The 24,402-nt window shown below is 39.9% G+C and overlaps 1 protein-coding gene across 10 annotated transcripts in view; it reads right to left on the bottom strand.

Annotated features, from left to right (window-relative positions):
* LOC124021722 (interferon-induced very large GTPase 1-like) overlaps window positions 1-24,402 on the bottom strand; it is a 66,291-nt gene that overhangs the window by 27,932 nt on the left and 13,957 nt on the right. For 5 of the 10 annotated variants that reach the window (XM_046336834.1, XM_046336838.1, XM_046336843.1 and 2 more), the window contains exons 2-13: window positions 23,589-23,814; window positions 23,188-23,265; window positions 22,734-22,847; window positions 20,879-20,992; window positions 19,970-20,696; window positions 19,767-19,809; window positions 13,886-13,966; window positions 11,441-11,493; window positions 10,579-10,660; window positions 6,663-6,743; window positions 4,220-4,272; window positions 3,357-3,438 (exon numbers count right to left, since the gene is read on the bottom strand). In XM_046336834.1, the coding sequence (XP_046192790.1) occupies window positions 3,357-3,438; window positions 4,220-4,272; window positions 6,663-6,743; window positions 10,579-10,660; window positions 11,441-11,493; window positions 13,886-13,966; window positions 19,767-19,809; window positions 19,970-20,696; window positions 20,879-20,992; window positions 22,734-22,847; window positions 23,188-23,265; window positions 23,589-23,677 (1,597 nt within the window). In that variant the 5' untranslated portion in view covers window positions 23,678-23,814. The remainder of the gene's footprint in view (window positions 1-3,356; window positions 3,439-4,219; window positions 4,273-6,662; window positions 6,744-10,578; window positions 10,661-11,440; window positions 11,494-13,885; window positions 13,967-19,766; window positions 19,810-19,969; window positions 20,697-20,878; window positions 20,993-22,733; window positions 22,848-23,187; window positions 23,266-23,588; window positions 23,815-24,402) is intronic. The other 5 variants (XM_046336839.1, XM_046336836.1, XM_046336835.1 and 2 more) reach the window with 5 other exon arrangements.

The raw sequence follows: 24,402 nt of genomic DNA, 5'->3' as shown, positions 1-24,402 counted from the left end.
CTGCAGGGGACGTAAACAAAATAATTAGCATATTCGGCGCTACACAAACCGCACATTAAAATATAAAACATTCATTACCTTTGACCATCTTCTTTGTTGGCACTCCTAGATGTCCCATAATCACTATTGGGTCTTTTTTTTATTAAATCGGTCCATATATAGCCTAGATATCGATCTATGAAGACTGTGTGATAAATGCAAAAATAGCGTTTCATAACGTAACGTCATTTTTTAAAATTCAAAAAGTCGACGATAAACTTTCACAAAACACTTCAAATACTTTTGTAATGCAACTTTAGGTATTAGTAAACGTTAATAAGTGATCAAATTAATCACGAGACGAAGTGTTTTCTATAGGGATCCATCTTGAAATAATGTCCGTCTATTTCTCAACCAAAATATCCGGTCGGAGACCGGAAGAAATGGGCTGTCTCTTGTTCGTTTGACCAAGAAACAAATCCTAGGCAAATGACAAGACTGTTGACATCGTGTGGAAGCTGTAGGTACTGCAACCTCAGCCATATTTAATGTATTTCGCCCATAACAATGGGTTGAAGCGGCGGATGGATATATTTTTCCACTTTCAGTGATCAGATTTTCCTGCACTTTTCAATGAAACGCACGTTATGTTAAAGCCACAGCCGTGATTTAACCAGTTTTATAAACGTCTGAGTGTTTTATATCCACACATACTAATCATATGCATATACTATATTCCTGGCATGAGTAGCAGGGCGCTGAAATGTTGCGAGATTTTTAACAGAATGTTCGAAAAAGTAGGGGGTAAGCTAAACAGGATAAGGGAGGTAGGGCAATAAATAGTCTATGGTGGTTAGGTAATTATAATATAGCAATTCAACACTGGAATGCAGAAGATGAATGTGCAAGTAGCGATACTGGGGTGTAAAGGAGCAAGATAAATAAAAAAAATACAGTATGGGGGTGAGGTAGTTGGATGGGCAGTTTACAGATGGGCTATGTACAGGTGCAGTGATATGTGAGCTGCTCTGACAGCTGGTGCTTAAAGCTAGTGAGGGAGATATGAGTCTCCAGCTTCAGTGATTTTTGCAGTTCATTCCAGTCATTGGCAGCAGAGAACTGGAAGGAAAGGCAGGCAAAGGTGGAATTGGCTTTGGGGGTGACCAGTGAGATATACCTGCTGGAGCGCGTGCTACGGGTGGGTGCTGCTATGGTGACCAGTGAGCTGAGATAAGGCGGGGCTTTTACCTAGCAGAGATTTGTAGATCACCTGGAGCCAGTGGGTTTGGCGACGAGTAGGAAGCGAGGGCCAGCCAACAAGAGTGTACAGGTCACAGTGGTGGGTAGTACAGTGGGGCAAAAAAGTATTTAGTCAGCGACCAATTGTTCAAGTTCTCCCACTTAAAAGATGAGAGGCCTGTAATGTTCATCATAGGTACACTTCAACTATGACAGACAAAATAAGAAAAAACAAATCCAGAAAATCACATTGTAGGATTTTTAATGAATTTATTTGCAAATTATGGTGGAAAATAATTACAGGCCTCTCCCATCTTTTTAAGTGGGAGAACGTGCACAATTGGTGGCTGACAAAATACTTTTTTTGCCCCACTGTATATGGGGCTTTGGTGACAAAACGGATGGCACTGTGATGGACTGCATCCAATTTGTTGAGTAGAGTGTTGGAGGCTATTTTATAAATGATATCGCCGAAGTCGAGGACCGGTAGGATGGTCAGTTTTACAAGGGTATGTTTGGCAGCATGAGATAAGGATGCTTTGTTGCGAAATAGGAAGCCGATTCTAGATTTAATTTTGGATTGGAGATGCTTAATGTGAGTCTGGATGGAGAGTTTACAGTCTAGCCAGACACCTAGGTATTTGTAATTGTCCACATATTCTAAGTCAGAACCATCCAGAGTAGTGATGCTGGATGTGCGGGCAGGTGCGGGCAGTGATCGGATGAAGAGAATTCATTTAGTTTTACTTGCTTTTAAGAGCAGTTGGAGGCCACGGGAGGAGAGTTGTACGGCATTGAAGCTCGTCTGGAGGTTAGTTAACACAGTGTCCAAAGAAGGGCCAGAAGTATACAGAATGGTGTTGTCTGCATAGAGGTGGATAAGAGAATCACAAGCAGCAAGAGTGACATCATTGATCTATACAGAGAAGAGAGTTGGCCTGAGACTTTAACCCTGTAGTACCCCTTAAGAGACTGCCAGAGGTCCAGACAAAAGGCCATCCAATTTGACACATTGAACTCTATCAGAGAAGTACTTGGTAAACCGGGCGAGGCAATCATTTCAGAAACCAGGCTGTTGAGTCTGCCAATAAGAATGTGGTGACTGACAGAGTCGAAAGCCTTGGCCAGGTCTATGAATACGGCTGCACAGTAATGTCTCTTATCGATGGCGGCTATGATATCCAGATTGCATATCGGAGAAGGTACGGTGGGATTCGAAATGGTCGGTAATCTGTTTGTTAACTTGGCTTTCGAAGACCTTAGAAAGGCAGGGTAGGATAGATATAAGTCTGTAGCAGTTAGGGTCTAGAGTCTCTCCCCCTTTGAAGAGGGGGATGACCCCAGCAGCTTTCCAATCTTTGGGAATCTCAGATGATACGAAAGTGAGTTTGAACAGGCTAGCAATAGGGGTTGCAACAATTTCGGCAGATAATTTTAAGAAGAGAGGGTCCAGATTGTCTAGCCCGGCTGATTTGAAGCGGTCCAGATTTTGCAGCTCTTTCAGAACATCAGCTACCTGGATTTGGGCGAAGGAGAAATGGGGGAGGCTTTATCTGTCTTGCTTTTCTGTACCTCCTCCTGTAGCTGGCTAACCTGCTCCTGCATTGCTTGCATTGACTGCTGTTGATTCAACATGAAGCCCTGTATTATGGTTCAAAGCGCTGCCATGCCATCAGGAGTGCTAGTGCTGTGAGGGGGTTTCATTTATTCAGTAATCACTTGTTTCCTGTGGATGGGGCATTTTCATCCAGTGGGGTAGAACCTTGGTGGCCAAAATAATGGCCTGCCTAGCATTTTTATACATGACCTTAAGCATGAAGGGATGTTAATTACCTAATTAACTTAAGAACCACACCTGTGTGGAAGCACATGCTTTCAATATATTTTGTGTACCTCATTTACTCAAGTGATTCCATTATTTTGGCAGTTACCTGTTGTTTCCCGCATGATGTCTTATTGTAATAATGTGGGGAAAAATCGGATTATTATCAATTACTTATCAGCAGCTCTTATATGTTGTCCACCACATGCAAAACATACGTAAACCGTTTTAATCCTTTGTCAATGCTTATTCAGATTTCTTTTTAGAACAAAGTTTGACCAAATCCGATGTCATTGAAAGTGAAGTGTCATGGTACCTTGGGTTGTTGCTCCTGAGGACCCCTCCTTCCTTGGTTTAGACTGTCTGGCTTTTGGCACTGGCTCTTTCACTTCCATTTCCTATGAAAAGTTTAATTCAAAGCTTAACATGTTTAGTATATTATGACATTGAGTCTAGAATTCTGGTCTTTTGGCGATGAAGCACAATAGCTTCCATTTAGAATAATGGCACATTAATACCTAGTCTGGCATGCCTAGTTGGGGCTGAATTCATACGAAGGCTGTAGTTGTGATGCCTATCACACTGATATTGTCAATGTTACATCAGGATAGGCAATATGTTTGGAAAAAGGAAAGTGACTATACATTTAACATGAATTTGTTGTGTATCTTCCCTTTTTAACACAGGTAATCAATCATATTTTAAGGTCCAGTATACCCCTGTTAAAGCGGCAGCCATAACATTGCCAAACCGTCCACAAGAGACGATTCCATTTTTTCTCAGTAAACCTCTAAAAAGATAAAGATCTCACCCACTACACTTCATTAGAGCAAGATCACACAATGTAATAGAACAACAAAAGTGGGTGGCTGCTATCTTGCATATTATGGAAGTACATTTTTTCAGAGTAGCCAACTCAGCCTCCTTTTGGTTAGCTAATAGCCAATGATCAAGCAACATTACGGACTAAATGTAAATTCCTGTTGCTGCAGGATTATTTTGCTGTGGCATTATTGGACAAATTAAGATGCTACATCTGTACACAACATGCTGAAATTCAACCTTATTCAACCTTAAACAGAGACATTTAGCTTTGAGCTTGAAATGAAACATATCATATTACAGGAACATGATCAGCATGACCACTGAGGACAGAAATCATGTAAATGTGTCTATTACCCTATATGCCTCATCCTTCTTGACAACGCGTTCACCTAACACCTCAGATGGGCCTGGAATTAAGGGAGAGATATAGTACTTTAATAAGGTCAGAATCTCAGAAGCAGAAGGGAGATGCAGTAAGATCAGATACAGTAAAAATATGTGTATTAGTATGAAATGTATAATCCACCTCTGTTATATCACCCACACACCCAGTTAAACATATACTCGTGGAGACTACAATTATATAATGAATATACAGTGGGGCAAAAAAGTATTTAGTCAGCCACCAATTGTGCAAGTTCTCCCAATTAAAAAGATGAGAGAGGCCTGTAATTTTCATCATAGGTACACTTCAACTATGACAGACAAAATGAGAAAAAAAATCCAGAAAATCACATTGTAGTTTTTTAATTAATTTATTTGCAAATTTTGGTGGAAAATAAGTATTTGGTCAACAACAAAAGTTTCTCAACACTTTGTTATATACCGTTTGTTGGCAATGACAGAGGTCAAACGTTTTCTGTAAGTCTTCACAAGGTTTTCACACACTGTTGCTGGTATTTTGGCACATTCCTCCATGCAGATCTTCTCTAGAGCAGTGATGTTTTGGGGATGTTCCTGGGCAACATGGACTTTCAACTCCCTCCAAAGATTTTCTATGGGGTTGAGATCTGGAGACTGGAAAGGCCACTCCAGGACCTTGAAATGCTTCTTACGAAGCCACTCCTTCGTTGCCCGGGCGGTGTGTTTGGGATCATTGTCATGCTGAAAGACCCAGCCACGTTTCATCTTCAATGCCCTTGCTGATGGAAGGAGGTTTTCACTCAAAATCTCACAATACATGGCCCCATTCATTCTTTCCTTTACACGGATCAGTCGTCCTGGTCCCTTTGCAGAAAAACAGCCCCAAAGTATGATGTTTCCACCCCCATGCTTCACAGTAGGTATGGTGTTCTTTGGATGAAACTCAGCATTCTTTGTCCTCCAAACACGAAGAGTTGAGTTTTTAACCAAAACGTTATATTTTGGTTTCATCTGACCATATGACATTCTCCCAATCTTCTTCTGGATCATCCAAATGCTCTCTAGCAAACTTCAGACGGGCCTGGACATGTACTGGCTTAAGCAGGGGGACACGTCTGGCACTGCAGGATTTGAGTCCCTGGCGGTGTAGTGTATTACTGATGGTAGGCTTTGTTACTTTGGTCCCAGCTCTCTGCAGGTCATTCACTAGGTCCCCCCATGTGGTTCTGGGATTTTTGCTCACTGTTCTTGTGATCATTTTAACCCCACGGGGGGAGATCTTGCATGGAGCCCCAGATCGAGGGAGATTATCAGTGGGCTTGTATGTCTTCCATTTCCTAATAATTGCTCCCACAGTTGATTTCTTCAAACCAAGCTGCTTACCTATTGCAGATTCAGTCTTCCCAGCCTGGTGCAGGTCTACAATTTTGTTTCTGGTGTCCTTTGACAGCTCTTTGGTCTTGGCCATAGTGGAGTTTGGAGTGTGACTGTTTGAGGTTGTGGACAGGTGTCTTTTATACTGATAACAAGTTCAAACAAGTGCCATTAATACAGGCAACGAGTGGGGGACAGAGGGGCTTCTTAAAGAAGAAGTTACAGGTCTGTGAGAGCCAGAAATCTTGCTTGTTTGTAAGTGACCAAATACGTATTTTCCACCATAATTTGCAAATAAATTCATAAAAATACTACAATGTGATTTTCTGGAGAAAAAAAACGTATCCTTTTGTCTGTCATAGTTGAAGTGTACCTATGATGAAAATTACAGGCCTCTCTAATATTTTTAAGTGGGAGAACTTTCACAATTGGTGGCTGACTAAATACTTTTTTGCCCCACTGTACAAGTTTGGTATATTTCCATTACATGTGTCAACTTGAATATTTTTTAGAGTTTTGACATTTAAAATGTACATTTAAGTCATTGATCAGACGTGAAGTGTAAGGGCAATGAAAGGAACTGGTATGAGGAGCTTTAAAGTAACTGTCCAGTGAAAATCTGACTTTTAAAAGTTCATATTCTAAAACCTTGGGTGACAACAGGAGGGTTCTGGGTGTTCTGAGCAGCTCCACTCCGGTGTAGAATGTATGTTTTTGAATCTCAATAGTGTTTCCATTATTTTGGAAGTTACATGTATGTTCCCGCATTACATCTTAATGTAATCATGTGAAAAAAACAGCAGATAATTGTTTTATTTAATACTTAGTTTCCCCTCCAAAAATGTTTAATTATGTCCCTCATTTTGTAATTAATTACAGGTCGTATTTCATAGAAAACTGGAAACACTGGAAAGTACTTTGAAGCTGTAATCCGCAATAGGTGAAAACCCCTTAAAGACCCTTTTAATAACACATTTTTAGGCAGCTACAAAATAAATATGGAAGAGTAATGTAAAATGCACTGAAGAGTAAGTCGCCAAACATAGTAATAAATCCTTACACTGAAAATGCTGCAACCTTTTCCCGGCCAACTTCCCAGGGAAGGGAGGCACTTGTGTAGTCGGGGTAACTGGATCTTCTTCTGGCAGAGGGTTCACAGCACAATGTTTATATTTATTTTATTTTTTATTTCACCTTTATTTAACCAGGTAGGCTAGTTGAGAACAAGTTCTCATTTACGTCTGCAACATGGCCAAGATAAAGCACAGCAGTTCGACACATACAACAGCACATAGTCACACATGGAATAAACAAGCATACAGTCAATAATACAGTAGAAAAAAGAGAAGTCTATTTACAGTGAGTGCAAATGAGGTAAGTTAACCTCTTGCTTCTACCTGGCACGCAGGCGTCCCATCTAGAGCTCTGGAAATGCAAATGCGCTACACTAAATGCTAATAGTATTAGTTAAAACTCAAACGTTCATTAAAATACACATGCAGGGTATTGAATTAAAGCTACACTCGTTGTGAATCCAGGCAACAAGTCAGATTTTTAAAATGCTTTTCGGCGAAAGCATGAGAAGCTATTATCTGATAGCATGTAACACCACAAAAGACCTGCAGGGGACGTAAACAAAATAATTAGCATATTCGGCGCTACACAAACCGCACATTAAAATATAAAACATTCATTACCTTTGACCATCTTCTTTGTTGGCACTCCTAGATGTCCCATAATCACTATTGGGTCTTTTTTTTATTAAATCGGTCCATATATAGCCTAGATATCGATCTATGAAGACTGTGTGATAAATGCAAAAAAATAGCGTTTCATAACGTAACGTCATTTTTTAAAATTCAAAAAGTCGACGATAAACTTTCACAAAACACTTCGAAATACTTTTGTAATGCAACTTTAGGTATTAGTAAACGTTAATAAGTGATCAAATTAATCACGAGACGAAGTGTTTTCTATAGGGATCCATCTTGAAATAATGTCCGTCTATTTCTCAACCAAAATATCCGGTCGGAGACCGGAAGAAATGGGCTGTCTCTTGTTCGTTTGACCAAGAAACAAATCCTAGGCAAATGACAAGACTGTTGACATCGTGTGGAAGCTGTAGGTACTGCAACCTCAGCCATATTTAATGTATTTCGCCCATAACAATGGGTTGAAGCGGCGGATGGATATATTTTTCCACTTTCAGTGATCAGATTTTCCTGCACTTTTCAATGAAACGCACGTTATGTTAAAGCCACAGCCGTGATTTAACCAGTTTTATAAACGTCTGAGTGTTTTATATCCACACATACTAATCATATGCATATACTATATTCCTGGCATGAGTAGCAGGGCGCTGAAATGTTGCGAGATTTTTAACAGAATGTTCGAAAAGTAGGGGGTAAGCTAAACAGGATAAGGGAGGTAGGGCAATAAATAGTCTATGGTGGTTAGGTAATTATAATATAGCAATTCAACACTGGAATGCAGAAGATGAATGTGCAAGTAGCGATACTGGGGTGTAAAGGAGCAAGATAAATAAAAAAAATACAGTATGGGGGTGAGGTAGTTGGATGGGCAGTTTACAGATGGGCTATGTACAGGTGCAGTGATATGTGAGCTGCTCTGACAGCTGGTGCTTAAAGCTAGTGAGGGAGATATGAGTCTCCAGCTTCAGTGATTTTTGCAGTTCATTCCAGTCATTGGCAGCAGAGAACTGGAAGGAAAGGCAGGCAAAGGTGGAATTGGCTTTGGGGGTGACCAGTGAGATATACCTGCTGGAGCGCGTGCTACGGGTGGGTGCTGCTATGGTGACCAGTGAGCTGAGATAAGGCGGGGCTTTTACCTAGCAGAGATTTGTAGATCACCTGGAGCCAGTGGGTTTGGCGACGAGTAGGAAGCGAGGGCCAGCCAACAAGAGTGTACAGGTCACAGTGGTGGGTAGTACAGTGGGGCAAAAAAGTATTTAGTCAGCGACCAATTGTTCAAGTTCTCCCACTTAAAAAGATGAGAGGCCTGTAATGTTCATCATAGGTACACTTCAACTATGACAGACAAAATAAGAAAAACAAATCCAGAAAATCACATTGTAGGATTTTTAATGAATTTATTTGCAAATTATGGTGGAAAATAATTACAGGCCTCTCCCATCTTTTTAAGTGGGAGAACGTGCACAATTGGTGGCTGACAAAATACTTTTTTGCCCCACTGTATATGGGGCTTTGGTGACAAAACGGATGGCACTGTGATGGACTGCATCCAATTTGTTGAGTAGAGTGTTGGAGGCTATTTTATAAATGATATCGCCGAAGTCGAGGACCGGTAGGATGGTCAGTTTTACAAGGGTATGTTTGGCAGCATGAGATAAGGATGCTTTGTTGCGAAATAGGAAGCCGATTCTAGATTTAATTTTGGATTGGAGATGCTTAATGTGAGTCTGGATGGAGAGTTTACAGTCTAGCCAGACACCTAGGTATTTGTAATTGTCCACATATTCTAAGTCAGAACCATCCAGAGTAGTGATGCTGGATGTGCGGGCAGGTGCGGGCAGTGATCGGATGAAGAGAATTCATTTAGTTTTACTTGCTTTTAAGAGCAGTTGGAGGCCACGGGAGGAGAGTTGTACGGCATTGAAGCTCGTCTGGAGGTTAGTTAACACAGTGTCCAAAGAAGGGCCAGAAGTATACAGAATGGTGTTGTCTGCATAGAGGTGGATAAGAGAATCACAAGCAGCAAGAGTGACATCATTGATCTATACAGAGAAGAGAGTTGGCCTGAGACTTTAACCCTGTAGTACCCCTTAAGAGACTGCCAGAGGTCCAGACAAAAGGCCATCCAATTTGACACATTGAACTCTATCAGAGAAGTACTTGGTAAACCGGGCGAGGCAATCATTTCAGAAACCAGGCTGTTGAGTCTGCCAATAAGAATGTGGTGACTGACAGAGTCGAAAGCCTTGGCCAGGTCTATGAATACGGCTGCACAGTAATGTCTCTTATCGATGGCGGCTATGATATCCAGATTGCATATCGGAGAAGGTACGGTGGGATTCGAAATGGTCGGTAATCTGTTTGTTAACTTGGCTTTCGAAGACCTTAGAAAGGCAGGGTAGGATAGATATAAGTCTGTAGCAGTTAGGGTCTAGAGTCTCTCCCCCTTTGAAGAGGGGATGACCCCAGCAGCTTTCCAATCTTTGGGAATCTCAGATGATACGAAAGTGAGTTTGAACAGGCTAGCAATAGGGGTTGCAACAATTTCGGCAGATAATTTTAAGAAGAGAGGGTCCAGATTGTCTAGCCCGGCTGATTTGAAGCGGTCCAGATTTTGCAGCTCTTTCAGAACATCAGCTACCTGGATTTGGGCGAAGGAGAAATGGGGGAGGCTTTATCTGTCTTGCTTTTCTGTACCTCCTCCTGTAGCTGGCTAACCTGCTCCTGCATTGCTTGCATTGACTGCTGTTGATTCAACATGAAGCCCTGTATTATGGTTCAAAGCGCTGCCATGCCATCAGGAGTGCTAGTGCTGTGAGGGGGTTTCATTTATTCAGTAATCACTTGTTTCCTGTGGATGGGGCATTTTCATCCAGTGGGGGTAGAACCTTGGTGGCCAAAATAATGGCCTGCCTAGCATTTTTATACATGACCTTAAGCATGAAGGGATGTTAATTACCTAATTAACTTAAGAACCACACCTGTGTGGAAGCACATGCTTTCAATATATTTTGTGTACCTCATTTACTCAAGTGATTCCATTATTTTGGCAGTTACCTGTTGTTTCCCGCATGATGTCTTATTGTAATAATGTGGGGAAAAATCGGATTATTATCAATTACTTATCAGCAGCTCTTATATGTTGTCCACCACATGCAAAACATACGTAAACCGTTTTAATCCTTTGTCAATGCTTATTCAGATTTCTTTTTAGAACAAAGTTTGACCAAATCCGATGTCATTGAAAGTGAAGTGTCATGGTACCTTGGGTTGTTGCTCCTGAGGACCCCTCCTTCCTTGGTTTAGACTGTCTGGCTTTTGGCACTGGCTCTTTCACTTCCATTTCCTATGAAAAGTTTAATTCAAAGCTTAACATGTTTAGTATATTATGACATTGAGTCTAGAATTCTGGTCTTTTGGCGATGAAGCACAATAGCTTCCATTTAGAATAATGGCACATTAATACCTAGTCTGGCATGCCTAGTTGGGGCTGAATTCATACGAAGGCTGTAGTTGTGATGCCTATCACACTGATATTGTCAATGTTACATCAGGATAGGCAATATGTTTGGAAAAAGGAAAGTGACTATACATTTAACATGAATTTGTTGTGTATCTTCCCTTTTTAACACAGGTAATCAATCATATTTTAAGGTCCAGTATACCCCTGTTAAAGCGGCAGCCATAACATTGCCAAACCGTCCACAAGAGACGATTCCATTTTTCTCAGTAAACCTCTAAAAAGATAAAGATCTCACCCACTACACTTCATTAGAGCAAGATCACACAATGTAATAGAACAACAAAAGTGGGTGGCTGCTATCTTGCATATTATGGAAGTACATTTTTTCAGAGTAGCCAACTCAGCCTCCTTTTGGTTAGCTAATAGCCAATGATCAAGCAACATTACGGACTAAATGTAAATTCCTGTTGCTGCAGGATTATTTTGCTGTGGCATTATTGGACAAATTAAGATGCTACATCTGTACACAACATGCTGAAATTCAACCTTATTCAACCTTAAACAGAGACATTTAGCTTTGAGCTTGAAATGAAACATATCATATTACAGGAACATGATCAGCATGACCACTGAGGACAGAAATCATGTAAATGTGTCTATTACCCTATATGCCTCATCCTTCTTGACAACGCGTTCACCTAACACCTCAGATGGGCCTGGAATTAAGGGAGAGATATAGTACTTTAATAAGGTCAGAATCTCAGAAGCAGAAGGGAGATGCAGTAAGATCAGATACAGTAAAAATATGTGTATTAGTATGAAATGTATAATCCACCTCTGTTATATCACCCACACACCCAGTTAAACATATACTCGTGGAGACTACAATTATATAATGAATATACAGTGGGGCAAAAAAAAAGTATTTAGTCAGCCACCAATTGTGCAAGTTCTCCCAATTAAAAGATGAGAGAGGCCTGTAATTTTCATCATAGGTACACTTCAACTATGACAGACAAAATGAGAAAAAAAATCCAGAAAATCACATTGTAGTTTTTTAATTAATTTATTTGCAAATTTTGGTGGAAAATAAGTATTTGGTCAACAACAAAAGTTTCTCAACACTTTGTTATATACCCTTTGTTGGCAATGACAGAGGTCAAACGTTTTCTGTAAGTCTTCACAAGGTTTTCACACACTGTTGCTGGTATTTTGGCACATTCCTCCATGCAGATCTTCTCTAGAGCAGTGATGGTTTGGGGATGTTCCTGGGCAACATGGACTTTCAACTCCCTCCAAAGATTTTCTATGGGGTTGAGATCTGGAGACTGGAAAGGCCACTCCAGGACCTTGAAATGCTTCTTACGAAGCCACTCCTTCGTTGCCCGGGCGGTGTGTTTGGGATCATTGTCATGCTGAAAGACCCAGCCACGTTTCATCTTCAATGCCCTTGCTGATGGAAGGAGGTTTTCACTCAAAATCCCACGATACATGGCCCCATTCATTCTTTCCTTTACACGGATCAGTCGTCCTGGTCCCTTTGCAGAAAAACAGCCCCAAAGCATGATGTTTCCACCCCCATGTCTCACAGTAGGTATCGTGTTCTTTGGATGAAACTCAGCATTCTTTGTCCTCCAAACACGAAGAGTTGAGTTTTTACCAAAAAGTTATATTTTGGTTTCATCTGACCATATGACATTCTCCCAATTTTCTTCTGGATCATCCAAATGCTCTCTAGCAAACTTCAGACGGGCCTGGACATGTACTGGCTTAAGCAGGGGGACACGTCTGGCACTGCAGGATTTGAGTCCCTGGCGGTGTAGTGTATTACTGATGGTAGGCTTTGTTACTTTGGTCCCAGCTCTCTGCAGGTCATTCACTAGGTCCCCCCCATGTGGTTCTGGGATTTTTGCTCACTGTTCTTGTGATCATTTTAACCCCACGGGGGGAGATCTTGCATGGAGCCCCAGATCGAGGGAGATTATCAGTGGGCTTGTATGTCTTCCATTTCCTAATAATTGCTCCCACAGTTGATTTCTTCAAACCAAGCTGCTTACCTATTGCAGATTCAGTCTTCCCAGCCTGGTGCAGGTCTACAATTTTGTTTCTGGTGTCCTTTGTCAGCTCTTTGGTCTTGGCCATAGTGGAGTTTGGAGTGTGACTGTTTGAGGTTGTGGACAGGTGTCTTTTATACTGATAACAAGTTCAAACAAGTGCCATTAATACAGGCAACGAGTGGGGGACAGAGGGGCTTCTTAAAGAAGAAGTTACAGGTCTGTGAGAGCCAGAAATCTTGCTTGTTTGTAAGTGACCAAATACGTATTTTCCACCATAATTTGCAAATAAATTCATAAAAATACTACAATGTGATTTTCTGGAGAAAAAAAACGTATCCTTTTGTCTGTCATAGTTGAAGTGTACCTATGATGAAAATTACAGGCCTCTCTAATATTTTTAAGTGGGAGAACTTTCACAATTGGTGGCTGACTAAATACTTTTTTGCCCCACTGTACAAGTTTGGTATATTTCCATTACATGTGTCAACTTGAATATTTTTTAGAGTTTTGACATTTAAAATGTACATTTAAGTCATTGATCAGACGTGAAGTGTAAGGGCAATGAAAGGAACTGGTATGAGGAGCTTTAAAGTAACTGTCCAGTGAAAATCTGACTTTTAAAAGTTCATATTCTAAAACCTTGGGGGACAACAGGATGGTTCTGGGTGTTCTGAGCAGCTCCACTCCGGTGTAGAATGTATGTTTTTGAATCTCAATAGTGTTTCCATTATTTTGGAAGTTACATGTATGTTCCCGCATTACATCTTAATGTAATCATGTGAAAAAAACAGCAGATAATTGTTTTATTTAATACTTAGTTTCCCCTCCAAAAATGTTTAATTATGTCCCTCATTTTGTAATTAATTACAGGTCATATTTCATAGAAAACTGGAAACACTGGAAAGTACTTTGAAGCTGTAATCCGCAATAGGTGAAAAACCCTTAAAGACCCTTTTAATAACACATTTTTAGGCAGCTACAAAATACATATGGAAGAGTAATGTAAAATGTACTGAAGAGTAAGTCGCCAAACATAGTAATAAATCCTTACACTGAAAATGCTGCAACCTTTTCCCGGCCAACTTCCCAGGGAAGGGAGGCACTTGTGTAGTCGGGGTAACTGGATCTTCTTCTGGCAGAGGGTTCACAGCACATTGTTTATATTTATTTTATTTTTTATTTCACCTTTATTTAACCAGGTAGGCTAGTTGAGAACATGTTCTCATTTACGTCTGCAACATGGCCAAGATAAAGCACAGCAGTTCGACACATACGGAATAAACAAGCATACAGTCAATAATACAGTAGAAAAAAGAGAAGTCTATTTACAGTGAGTGCAAATGAGGTAAGATAAGGGAGGTAGGGCAATAAATAGTCTATGTTCCCGCATTACATCTTAATGTAATAATGTGAAATAGATAATATATATTTTTTAAATACTTACATTTTCCCTCCCAAAATGTTTAATTATATCCCTAATATGGTAATTAATTATAGGTCATATTTAATAGAAAACATATTTAATAGAAAAAGTCATGCTGTAATGTAAAGTTCTACTGATTCCTCCAAATTTAACCAACCAAAACATACCATATATCTACCATATCACATCTCATAATAATTCCCTTTGGAGTAGCTCAAGGGATTTACAGTTTATCTGAATTCAAGTTTGATTTGACCTTTTTTTAACTTCTTCGAGATAGGGGGCGCTCTTTTAATTTTTGGATAAAAAACGTTCCCGTTTTAAACAAGATATTTTGTCACGAAAAGATGCTCGACTATGCATGTAATTGACAGCTTTGGAAAGAAAAAACTCTGACGTTTCCCAAACTGCAAAGATATTATCTGTGAGTGCCCCAGAACTAATGCTACAGGCGAAACCAAGATGAAATTTCATATAGGAAATGGTCCAGATTTTTAATGCCCTGTGTTCCAATGTCTCCTTATATGGCTGTGAATGCGCCAGGAATGAGCCTGCACTTTCTGTTGTTTCCCCAAGGTGTCTGCAGCATTGTGACGTATTTGTAGGTATATCATTGGAAGATTGACCATAAGAGACTACATTTACCAGGTGTCCGCCCGGTGTCCTCCGTCGAAATTATTGTGTAATCTCCAGCTCCATGCGAATTTCCATTTTCTTCAGAGGAGAAAGTCAACTGCCATGAATGATTTATCATCGATAGATATGTGAAAAACACCTTGAGGATTGATTCTAAACAACGTTTGCCATATTTCTGTCGATATTATGGAGTTAATTTGGAAAAAAGTTTGCGTTGTAATGACTTAATTTTCATTTTTTTTCTTACCCAAACGTGATGAACAAAACGGAACAATTTGTCCTACAGCAATAATCTTTTTGGAAAAACTGAACATTTGCTATCTAACTAAAACATCTGAAGTTCTTCAAAGGTAAATTATTTTATTTGAATGCTTTTCTTGTTTTTGTGAAAATGTTGCATGCTGAATGCTAGGCTTAATGCTATGCTAGCTATCAATACTCTTACACCAATGCTTGTGTAGCTATGGTTCAAAAGCATATTTTGAAAATATGAGATGACAGTGTTGTTAACAAAAGGCTAAGCTTGAGAGCTAATATATTTATTTCATTTCATTTGTGATTTTCATGAATAGTTAACGTTGCATTATGCTAATGAGCTTGCGGCTATAATTACAGTCCTGGATACAGGTTTTTTTCGTAGCCAAACGTGATGAACAAAACGGAGCGATTTCTCCTACACAAAAAATCTTTTTGGAAAAACTGAACATTTGCTATCTAACTGAGAGTCTCCTCATTGAAAACATCTGAAGTTCTTCAAAGGTAAATTATTTTATTTGAATGCTTTTCTTGTATTTGTGAAAATGTTGCATGCTGAATGCTAGGCTTAATGCTATGCTAGCTATCAATACTCTTACACAAATGCTTGTTTAGCTATGGTTCAAAAGCATATTTTGAAAATCTGAGATGACAGTGTTTTAACAAAAGGCAAAGCTGAGAGCAAATATATTTATTTGCGATTTTCATGAATAGTTAACGTTGCGTTATGGTAATGAGCTTGAGGCTATAAATAGGATCCCGGATACGAGATTGCTCGTCGCAACTTGTTAAGGCTAGGCATAATACTGCCCCCTTTGGATGAATTGCGTGCCCATAGTAAACTGAATAAAAATCTGTCCAAAATTGCTAATATATGCATATAATAATTATTATTGGATAGAAAACACTCTAAAGCTTCTAAAACCGTTTGAATTATGCCTGTAAGATTGCAGAACTCACAGGGCAGGCAATCTCCCAAACTAGTTTTGGAATCCTGAAAGTTGGGGCAACTTTGACGTCATCGCCCCTCCCCTTCCCAACCAGCTATGGATCTGGAGACACTTTCTATGTCTTCCACTAGATGTCCTCATTCAGTAGAGCGTTTAATTGTGCAAATCCCGCGAGCTATGACCCTTTGGGAGGCAAAAGAGTGGGTGTCGCAAGAAAATACATGTGCATTAGGGTGCGAATTGGACACAGACCTTCCTCTGTTCCAGCTTGCCTGAGAAGAAGTACGATTGTCCGGTTGAATTGAGAATTGTTTTGTACGTTTATAACAACCTAAAGCTTGATTCTGCACTTAGTTTGCCCAGTTTAGTCGACGTATAATATGTAATTTTGAAGTTTTGATGCACAACTGTTCGGGACCAGAAGTCATTTTTGGGTGCATTTCAGCTGAAAGTTGTAGCAGATGCTACTATAAGGACACACGAACTGAAACAAAACGATGTATTGGGTAAGTATGACTCCTTCCACTACATTCTGATCGAAGACCATCAAAGGTAAGGGAATATTTATGTTGTAATTTTGTATTTCTGTTGACTCCAACATAGCGGAGACATATTGCTTACGTCTGAGCGCCGTCTCAGGTTATTGCATAGTCAACTAATTCTGTAACGTTAAAAACAAATCTGACACAGCGGTTGCATTCAGAACCAGTGTATCTTTCTAACTATATGTAAAACATGTATCTTTAGTCAAAGTTTATGATGAGTATTTTTGTTATCTGGCGTAGCTTTCCATAATTTCTCCGGACATTTTTGATAATTTTATGAACATGGCGTCAATGTAAACCGTGATTTATGGATATAAAATGCATATTATTGAACAAAACATAAATGTACTGTGTAACATGTCTTATGACTGTCATCTGATGAAGATTTTCAAAAGGTTAATGATTTATTTTTTAATCCTGCTTTTATAATTTTATATTTTCTGGGACAAAATGGCTGCCTCTTGTCTTTGTTTCGGTGGTGGTCTATGTGCTGTGTTTTCGCCGTAAAACATTTAAAAAATCTGACATGCTGGGTAGATGAACAAGGTGTTTCTTTCATTTTAGGTATTGGACTTGTTAATGTGTGGAGGTTAAATATTTCTACGAATATTTTTGCATTGCCTGCGCCACCGTTTCAGCTGAACGGGGGGGGGGGGGGCCCTGAGAGGGACGCCTCGCTTTAACTGGTAGTTAAGGCTTTCCAGACTATTGTGTCAAATAGGTTATTTACTCAAAGCTTTGATCAACAGTGTACACTAGTGGCACCTGCTGGTCAAAATCATTTAGAGCAGCCAAATTATTATAGATGACGTCTCACACACCGTATTGCATGGGCAGCATAACCTTTTTGATCTTCGGTTCAACCATTCAGGTGGTCATTCGACGAAACAAAGCTACGGGCGTCATTTATCAGAAGCACGTGATCAAAGTGATACAGGCATCGGCACACTGCTTAGCGATTTCGACGCATGCCTCCGGTATCAAACGTAACATTACTAGTCAATAGACCAACAAGAGTTCTAAACCTCTCTGCCAATAGCAGGTAGTTTTCAGTTTTCCCCTCCCCACTCTAACCACTATCAGAAATTCCTCGCAAAATTCTTGCTTGAGAAATTGCTCTTTGCTAAGAAGCAATTTAAAAAAATAATAATAACTGAATTGAAAACAATCACAGTAAGGCACCTAATTGTTACCCAGAAATGATTTGAAATTGAGATAGAAATGGCTGCATTGGACCCTGTAAATCGGGTTGTCTTTATTGCTTTAACCCGTTAGGGATAAGTGAGACGTCTGCGTCCCACCTAGCCAACAGGAAATGGAAATGCGCAACGCCAAATGCTAATAGTACTCACGAAAACTCAAACTTTCATTAAAACACACATGTAAGGTACTGAATTAAAGCTACACTCGTTGTGAATCTAGCCAACAAGTCAGATTTTTAAAATGCTTTTCGGCGAAAGCATGAGAAGCTATTATCTGATAGCATGCAACACCCCGAAATACCTGAAGGGGACGTAAACAAAATAATTAGCATAGCCGACGCTACACAAAACTCAGAAATAAAATATAAAACATTCATTACCTTTGACGAGCTTCTTTGTTGGCACTCCTATATGTCCCATAGTCACAATTGGGTCTTTTTTCCGATTAAATCCGTCCATGTATACCCAAAATGTCCATTTATGTAGCCCGTCTGATCCAGGAAAAAACTTCTTTACATAATGCAACGTCATTTTTTTAAATGAACAAAGTTGCCTAAAACTTTGGCAAAACACTTCAAACTACTTTTGTAATCCAACTTTAGGTATTAGTAAACGTTAATAATCGATCAAATTGATCGCGGGGCGATGTGTATTCAATAGCTTCACGTCTTGAAAGGATGGTAGGTAATACTCTCTTCCAAAACATCCTGTCGTGGACCGGATGAAATCAAGTGTCTCTTCTTCGTTTGACCAAGGAACAACTTCAAGGAAATTGCCAAGACTGGAGACAGCGTGTGGAAGCTGTAGGACTTGTAAACTGGAAGGTATACATTTTCGCAGGCCATAGACAATACAGCCAACTCTCTTTTTTTGGGGGGTGAACAGTTTTCCTTGGAGTTTCGCATGTTAAACACGTCCTGTTATAGTCACAGACATGGTTTAACCAGTTGTAGAACCTTCAGAGGGTTTTCTATCCACACATACTAATCATATGCATATACTATATTCCTGGCATGAGTAGCAGGACTTTGAAATTTTGCACGATTTTTAACAAAATGTTGAAAAAATAGTCCCAAGCTCTAAAGAGCTTGGCATTTAGCTGAACTTTGGTGGTAAAGAGTAGTCTTTCAATTCATAATCTACGTTTGCTGTGTATCTCACAATGAAACCAAGTTTGCAATGTAAATCACTTTGGCATTATTTAGACAGGCAGACCAATGTTGATGTTTTTTCACTAATTGCTCTTTTGACCAATCAGATCAGCTCTGAAAAAGAGCTGTGAAAAGATCGTTTGACCAAGGAACAAAGACCAATGTGTAAAATGTGTAAAAAAATATCTAAATTGGGCTGCCTGTCTAAACACCGCCTTTGAACCTAAGTTTGCTGTGCTTTACTTGAGTGATTTGTTGTGCCTTCATGTACTAACTATTGAGTGGTTTTGGTCTCCTGCAAAGCTAATGCCGCCATTTTGTGTATTGCATTCTGAGAGCAGTCTTGCCCGAGCCTTATTGTATGCATTTTCATCTATTATAGTAATAAAAGTAGTTATATTTTTGTATCTGTGTGGTGTGTCCATGGTCCAGTACCCAGTTCAGGTCTCTATTGGCACTGCCCTATCCAGAACCTGTCTGTTATGCCATTTTTTGTAAACAATATATATTGTAAACAAACACTTTAGCCTCAAAACAGAGTTAAAACTACAATGTTGATATCATGAATGATCAATCCTTGCACACAAAGCTCTGTCTCCAGGCCCATCCCTCAGTCTTTGACATAAACAGTGATGGGGTGACCCTTTGTTATTGTTTGAACTGCAGATTGCCCCTTTAACAACTTTGACAAATGTCAATAACTTTGGTGAGTCATTTGTTTTTTATTAATAATGAAACCGCATGCTGATACAGTAAAGGTTTGAACATACCTTCAATTAAAGTCAGTCTCTGGTTGTGTTCTTCGTCTGGTACCTGGTATCATAATAGAACAAGAATCAGTAAGAAAATGGAACTAATGTACTTGCACATAGTTTACATGACAAGTTTTCATTCGAAAACACTGACTTTGCAAGCAAAACTATAGAAAATCTGACAACACGAGATCAGCATATTTTAAGAGAACAAAACGTACCTGTCTTCCTGCTTGTTTTATCTCATCATAGACTGTATCATGTCCTTTGTGTTCTGTTACTACACACAGACTGCAGATCAGCTCCTGGTCTGTCCTGCAGAACACCTCCAGAGCTCTGTGGTGTTCCTGGCAGAGTCTCTGCTGCAGGTCTTCTTTATACAGGGAGTCTCCTCTATGCAGGGTGTCTCCTCTATACAGGGTGTCTCCTCTATACAGGGTGTCTCCTCTATACAGGGTGTCTCCTCTATACAGGGGGTCTCCTCTATACAGGGGGTCTCCTCTATACAGGGGGTCTCCTCTATACAGGGGGTCTCCTCTATACAGGGAATCTCCTCTATACAGGGGGTCTCCTCTATACAGGGGGTCTCCTCTATACAGGGGGTCTCCTCTATACAGGGGGTCTCCTCTATACAGGGCATCTCCTCTATACAGGGCATCTCCTCTATACAGGGGGTCTCCTCTATACAGGGGGTCTCCTCTATACAGGGGGTCTCCTCTATACAGGGGGTCTCCTCTATACAGGGCGTCTCCTCTATACAGGGCGTCTCCTCTATACAGGGTGTCTCTGAACAGGTCTCCAGTCACATCCACCAGGGTGTGTCTCTGTAGTTTAGGTACTGTGTAGTGCTTCCTAACGTGGGTCTCACAGTAGGACTGAGTGCAGGTCTGACAGGACTTCACAGCTTTGACCTCACATACATCACATACCACCTCTCCTGGTCGGATGCTGTTCAGTGGAAGATGAAGAAACAACATAATGACATAAAAGTAAAAGCTGTTTACAAAATAATGAAATGAGAAGTATTACATGAGTAGTAGCCATATGACAACATAATATTCAGATTATTTTATTAGTCATCCTCACAACTACTGGATAAGGATGTGGAAGAGCACAGTGTATGATCTCACTCTTCTTGTTGAGTAGAGGTTTCCTCCTTGAAAGAGACAGGAGGATCTATTGATTGGTGAGTCTTCTCTGATACACAACTCTGGGATGGTGACTCTGCTCTCTCCAGATGGACCCTACAAGTACAGTAATACACAACTCTGAGATGGAGACTCTGCTCTCTCCAGATGGACCCTACAAGTACAGTAATACACAACTCTGAGATGGAGACTCTGCTCTCTCCAGATGGACCCTACAAGTACAGTAATACATAACTCTGAGATGGTGACTCTGCTCTCTCCAGATGGACCCTACAAGTATAGTGATACACAACTCTGGGATGGTGACTCTGCTCTCTCCAGATGGACCCTACAAGTACAGTAATACATAACTCTGAGATGGTGACTCTGCTCTCTCCAGATGGACCCTACAAGTATAGTGATACATAACTCTGAGATGGTGACTCTGCTCTCTCCAGATGGACCCTACAAGTACAGTAATACATAACTCTGAGATGGTGACTCTGCTCTCTCCAGATGGACCCTACAAGTATAGTGATACACAACTCTGGGATGGTGACTCTGCTCTCTCCAGATGGACCCTACAAGTACAGTAATACATAACTCTGAGATGGTGACTCTGCTCTCTCCAGATGGACCCTACAAGTACAGTGATACACAACTCTGGGATGGTGACTCTGCTCTCTCCAGATGGACCCTACAAGTACAGTAATACACAACTCTGAGATGGTGACTCTGCTCTCTCCAGATGGACCCTACAAGTACAGTAATACACAACTCTGAGATGGTGACTCTGCTCTCTCCAGATGGACCCTACAAGTACAGTAATACATAACTCTGAGATGGTGACTCTGCTCTCTCCAGATGGACCCTACAAGTACAGTAATACATAACTCTGAGATGGAGACTCTGCTCTCTCCAGATGGACCCTACAAGTACAGTAATACATAACTCTGAGATGGTGACTCTGCTCTCTCCAGATGGACCCTACAAGTACAGTAATACATAACTCTGAGATGGTGACTCTGCTCTCTCCAGATGGACCCTACAAGTACAGTAATACATAACTCTGAGATGGTGGCTCTGCTCTCTCCAGATGGATCCTATAAGTTACACTAATTCAAAACGTTGAGGGATGGAAGTCCCTCAAAACGTTGAGGGATGAATAATATACATGATGGAATGGAAGTCCCTCAAAACGTTGAGGGATGAATAATATACATGATGGAATGGAAGTCCCTCAAAACGTTGAGGGATGAATAATATACATGATGGAATGGAAGTCCCTCAAAACGTTGAGGGATGAATAATATACATGATGGAATGGAAGTCCCTCAAAACGTTGAGGGATGAATAATATACATGATGGAATGGAAGTCCCTCAAAACGTTGAGGGATGAATAATATACATGATGGAATGGAAGTCCCTCAAAACGTTGAGGGATGAATAATATACATGATGGAATGGAAGTCCCTCAAAACGTTGAGGGATGAATAATATACATGATGGAATGGAAGTCCCTCAAAACGTTGAGGGATGAATAATATACATGATGGAATGGAAGTCCCTCAAAACGTTGAGGGATGAATAATATACATGATGGAATGGAAGTCCCTCAAAACGTTGAGGGATGAATAATATACATTGTCAAATACTTCAAATATTTGAGCTGCCTGCACTTTATTCAGTTTCCCATATAATGGAACCAATGGAATAGTTCTGAAAGTGCTAACGCCATGGTAACTCAACTACACCTTGTATCATTGTTATTAGACCTACCATATGTCTGGTGGAAAAGTCAAGAAATTAATTCATATTGAGATCAACATTTATAAAGTTTGAAAATAAATGTCTTACATCTCTTTTTGAGTAAAGTCTCCTTCCTTGAAAGAATTAGGTGTTTCCATAGATTGGTGACTCTTCATTGATAGGTAACTGGGGGCTGGTGACTCTGGTCTCTCCATATGGATCCTGCAAACAGTAAAATACTGTATATTCAATCAAACTGACAGGAAACATATGTGATGTCTTTGTTATACACATGGGTCATACAACACTGCACGTGTTGTATTGGTTTACCGTTCATTACAGATAGTATATTATATAGTAAGTAATCAATTACTAAGTAGGATTATATTATTACTAATTAAGGAATTACTAAACGTATTTCAGTATAAAGCATTTTAATTTATTCCCAATTCTTCTCTGTTATTCTATTACAACAATTGAAAAAAACATTGAACTGCGACTTAAGTGTGAATTGTGAGGTAATCAAGAAAATAAGATACACAACAAATTATAATTAGAACACCTTAGTTCTCCGTCACTCTCCAGTATTCTAGTGGACTCCCAGCTGGGTGTAGGAAAGTCTGTTTTATGCACATGGACACTGTAAACAGAGTAGATTTAAGCTTTAGCTTCTAAAAACTTCCTAATAGTGATATGGGGAACACTGAGTACTACTTTAATGGAAATGAAATACTGCAGTGTTTAGGCATACTGAAGGGGTTAAATGGGGGGAAACTGAGATCCACCATTTTATCACTGGAGACTGCATACAGTTAAAAATGAAACCTACAAAATTAAAATGTAATCTGGTACTAAACCTTGCTTATAATGCCAGTAATTACTATATAATCAACTGTCATCCTGATAACTGCAATGGAAACAGACATCATGAGAATTGCTACACATGCTATTGGACACACCCACCTCTTCATATCAGGGTCCATGGTCTCATCAAGATCCTTATGTCTTTCTTTAGGGATGGCTCCACCCTTAGCCACCTGATGATAACTCATTATAACTCTCAGAGTGGAGGTCTCACAATCCTGAAGAGGACTGGTCTGGTCCCATATCAATCTGATGATAACTCATTATAACTCTCAGAGTGGAGGTCTCACAATCCTGAAGAGGACTGGTCTGGTCCCATATCAATCTGTAAATCAGAAGACTACATTCAAAATATTGACAAAACCTTTTAGACTCAAAAATACTGCTTCACTGCTCTGGGGGTTTATGTTGGTGTTTGTAGCCTAAACCAATCAGTGATAAATGCATTGGTAAAAACTACAATACACTCTAATGTTCCTCTTCCTGTTGTATTATCTTATGATTATAAGGGACAGATTGAAATGCACAGAATGGTTACCTGGGGGGAAATGATGGAGAGTAATGCTTTTTCAATTTCAGTCAAAGGGAGGTTTAGTATTTTTCAAATCTTTTTTATTTATTTTATTTCACCTTTATTTATCCAGGTAGGCTAGTTGAGAACAAGTTCTCATTTACAATCCCGAACCTGGCCAAGATAAAGCAAAGCAGTGCAACACAAACAACAACACAGAGTTACACATGGAATAAACAAAACATACAGTCAACAATACAATAGAAAAATTATATATAGAGTGTGTGCAAATGAGGTAAGATAAGTAAGTAAGATAGGTAAGGCAATAAATAGGCTATAGTGGTGAAGTAATTACAATATAGCAATTAAACACTGGAGTGAGAGATGTGCAGAAGATGAATG

This window comes from Oncorhynchus gorbuscha, unplaced genomic scaffold, assembly GCF_021184085.1.
Source record: "Oncorhynchus gorbuscha isolate QuinsamMale2020 ecotype Even-year unplaced genomic scaffold, OgorEven_v1.0 Un_scaffold_1182, whole genome shotgun sequence".
NCBI classification, from domain to species: Eukaryota; Metazoa; Chordata; class Actinopteri; order Salmoniformes; family Salmonidae; genus Oncorhynchus; species Oncorhynchus gorbuscha.
The sequence above is the reverse complement of the archived record's forward strand: the minus strand, read 5'-3'. Positions and strand labels throughout refer to the sequence as shown.